A 3,354-nucleotide genomic window follows, 5' to 3' on the forward strand; every position below is an offset into this window, starting at 1 on the left:
AAAAAAACATTTTAGTGATACTTTTTTATAACAGCTCAAAGGCCACGTATGGAAAGCAAAAAAAAAATCAAAATAGCAAACTGGAATAAAATTTGATCACAGCGTCCATAGTTGAAAACAAATAAAAGGAATAAATAATGTGTTTTACAATACATGGGTATTGAACAGCCCCCAAACGCTTGCCAAGTTTAGGAGCTGAAGTCTGTCAGGAGGATCTTCACCCCAGAGGAAAATTGCTACCAGTTTGACTGCAGAAATAGCCTGCTGTAAGGCAAGATTTAGTTTGCTACGTTATTGTGTGCACATTACTCAGTCACAATAACTTTGGGAGAAATGCCTCCCAGGAAAATGCAGAAGCTGATGTTTTGGCCCTTTTATACCTCTTTAGAAACTGGCCTGCCAGAGGTTTGTGAAGGCAGGTGTATTCTTTGTTTCTACTGTTTTGGAAGCAAATGATTGCTAGATTGTGTTTGAGATCTCTAAAGTGTCAGTGACAGACTTGGATCAGTCTTGGGAGTGATGGGAGTGTAGTAACAAGATAGGCAGGGGAAAAGAAAAGGGAGAAGATCTAGACTGGGAGAGGAGTTATGGGCAAAAGGAATGCTTGAAAGGTCAGAATGGGTTGCTTTCTGCTTTTCTTACCCTTGCTTTTTTTTTTTTTTTTCCCCTGTCCTTCTCTTTCCTGCTACAGCTTCCAGTGCTTAATGAGTGAGAAAGGGGAACTCTTCCAAACTTGTCAAACTTTTTGTACTCCTGCAAAAATACCCCCCTTTTCCCTCAGACTTAGCAAAATACAGACAAGATTGGGCACGCTTCACCCATTTGATTTATGAATCTGCATTAATGAGAGTAAGGATATAATTACAGTGTGACTTTGTAATTGTGTTAGATACAAGGAGACCTACAAGGGAGTTGCTATTTCCATCACGTTTTAAGATTGTAAGGGAATTGGGAATCATCTTGAGATGAAGATATTTTGAAAAATAAACTAAAAAAAGAAAAACAACCCAACCAACTCCTACACCCAATAAAATCAAGTACTTATATATTAAGTATCTGTTAAGCTATAGGTAAATAGAGCTGATATTCTGTCCTATATTTGATTCTTTTATACTTTCAGGAAAAGAAAAACTGCTTTTTTATTTTTTTCTTAGGATTTTGGAAATGCTGATGTTCAGGTTAGAGATACCGTAGACGTTGCTATATAGCAGGAAGAAATAGCTATGTATGTACAGCGTTAATTTAACTGCTTCTAGTTTTAAGATGAATATGTTGAAAGGCTTTGTTTAGCAAAGGGTTTTGTTTTCCTCTGTATCTTTTTTTTTTCTCCTTATTTTTCCCCCCCTTCTCTGTGGTATTAGCTTTAAGAGGCCAAATTACTTCTCTAAGTCAGAATAAATAACTTTTAATTTTCCATAGGAGCTGAAGTTAAAAGATGAAGAATGTGAAAGGCTTTCTAAAGTGCGAGATCAACTTGGACAGGAATTGGAAGAACTTACAGCTAGTCTGTTTGAGGTTTGTTGGAGTCTTCGATGTGATATACTTAAAGGAAGCTGAGCCAGATGTTTTATGTAGAATCAGTGTTTTTCATGCAATTTTTCTGCAATAAGCTTATAAAGGGATTTCTGTTCTAAAGACCTGGGTGTGGTGGTAGAGAACTTAAGAGCAAGTAGTAGGCTTTTCAATCAGATGAGAGACTTTGAGCTTGTCAGTTTGCCTGGCACAAAATGAAGAAAATAAGGAAAATCTATCAGAAAGCTTGAGAGTATTTAGGCTTATTTTTGGCATAACTGTATTGATGCAGCTTCTGTCTGACAACGCAGCTATTTAGACAAGAGCTAAATTTGGGGTTGTCATGGTGATTAAATACAAAATAGCATAGTTCCAGATTAATAGAGGGTAGAACACAGTATAGAACTTAACCATGCTTTCAGCTTTTGAATTTTGGGTCTGGCAGCATGTTACACCCACAAGTTTGAAGACAAACTGAGTAATGCACCGGGGTGGCGCCTGGTTGCAAACTGAAACGCCTTGAACTTTAAGTGGGATCTTTTCTTTTGAGAAAATGGCAGTGATGCCAGCAAAGATTGTGAGCTTGCATCAAACAAACAAACAAAAATCTTAAATCCACACTTGAAACAAGGTTAGTTACCATTTTCTCATGGAATGGAGGCATACCTGTTGGCATAAACTTCATAAATCAGTTATACTTTCTGCTTACTGAATTGAAGGTCTTGTTTTCTCTTTCAGCATATGCTGAAAACCATGATTTAGAAACAACATTGGTGATGTTGTAATGCTACAAAAGTGCTGTCAAAACCTGGAAAGTATTGGCATTCATAAATGGAATTGCAAACTGCTCTGTGGATTGGCAGAGCAATTTATTTCATCATCCCAGTAGTGCAAAGCTGCTAAGAATATTAAGCATTATAAATATTAACCAGTATAAGTGGAACACTGGAGGGCTGGTTTTTTTTTTTTTTAGCATAAATATTTGTATATACTGGGGGGAGGAAAGTGCTGGTCAGGTATTTTAACTGCAGAGGAATAAAACTTACGTTATCCATTTAACTTAAAGCAGTTAATCAACTTGTGAAAGCTACACGTGAAATATAACACATTAGTAATGATTATTTAATGAGTTTTAATTATTCAGAACTCCCAGCTGTTGTGGGCACGTCACTTAAATTCTCTTTTGTGATATGTTTTCACCAAGAGTCTGTAGTAAAACACAAGCTGAGGTTTCTTCACTTTTACAGTGGGATCTACAGTTCTAGGATTCGCATTCTATACTGAATCCCACTAATTTCAGTAACCGTGTAAGATGCTACCTAAGTTGGTATGGTGGAGCTGATGTTAATGCATCTCAGTTGAGGATCAAGACTTGTTTTACACAGCTGGTTGTATACGTTACATTTTTCCACATATAACATGCTTTGCTTTCCAAGATACATCACTAAACAGAAACTGCATGGTCAATGTTAAATGTATTTGTACACATTGTATAAATGTGTATGTTCTCATTCCTGCATGTGTATGTTACTTAAGAGAATTTTACAGACCCATACTATACAGCTGTGTTGTTTGCCAGTGGCAGCCAGATCTTTTGGTGTCACTGTGGATGAACATTCTGTTTTATTTATATAGTGTCCAGACACGTGCAGGCGCTTTACAGATATGAGAAGGGTCCTACCTCAGGTGATTTGGTTGATGGCCCTGATCTTCCCTTTTTTTTTTTTTTGCCTTTGTTAAGTACCAAATAAGAACAGAACAATTGGATCACGGGTGCAAATTGCTGGGTCAGAGCCAAAACAATAAGTTACCCAGACAAAAGGCTAAATGATGTTTGGAGGA

The 3,354-nt window shown here is 37.0% G+C and overlaps 1 protein-coding gene across 2 annotated transcripts in view; it reads left to right on the forward strand.

The window, feature by feature from the left end:
• Positions 1-3,354, forward strand: part of RAB3IP (RAB3A interacting protein) — a 22,354-nt gene that overhangs the window by 6,342 nt on the left and 12,658 nt on the right. The window contains exon 3 of one of the 2 annotated variants that reach the window (XM_010708073.3): positions 1,420-1,515. The exons of the other annotated variant lie outside the window; for it this stretch is intronic. Within the exon in view, the coding sequence (XP_010706375.1) occupies positions 1,420-1,515 (96 nt within the window). The remainder of the gene's footprint in view (positions 1-1,419; positions 1,516-3,354) is intronic. 2 annotated transcript variants of the gene reach the window in all.

This window comes from Meleagris gallopavo, chromosome 1 (assembly GCF_000146605.3).
Source record: "Meleagris gallopavo isolate NT-WF06-2002-E0010 breed Aviagen turkey brand Nicholas breeding stock chromosome 1, Turkey_5.1, whole genome shotgun sequence".
In the NCBI taxonomy this organism is placed as follows: Eukaryota; Metazoa; Chordata; class Aves; order Galliformes; family Phasianidae; genus Meleagris; species Meleagris gallopavo.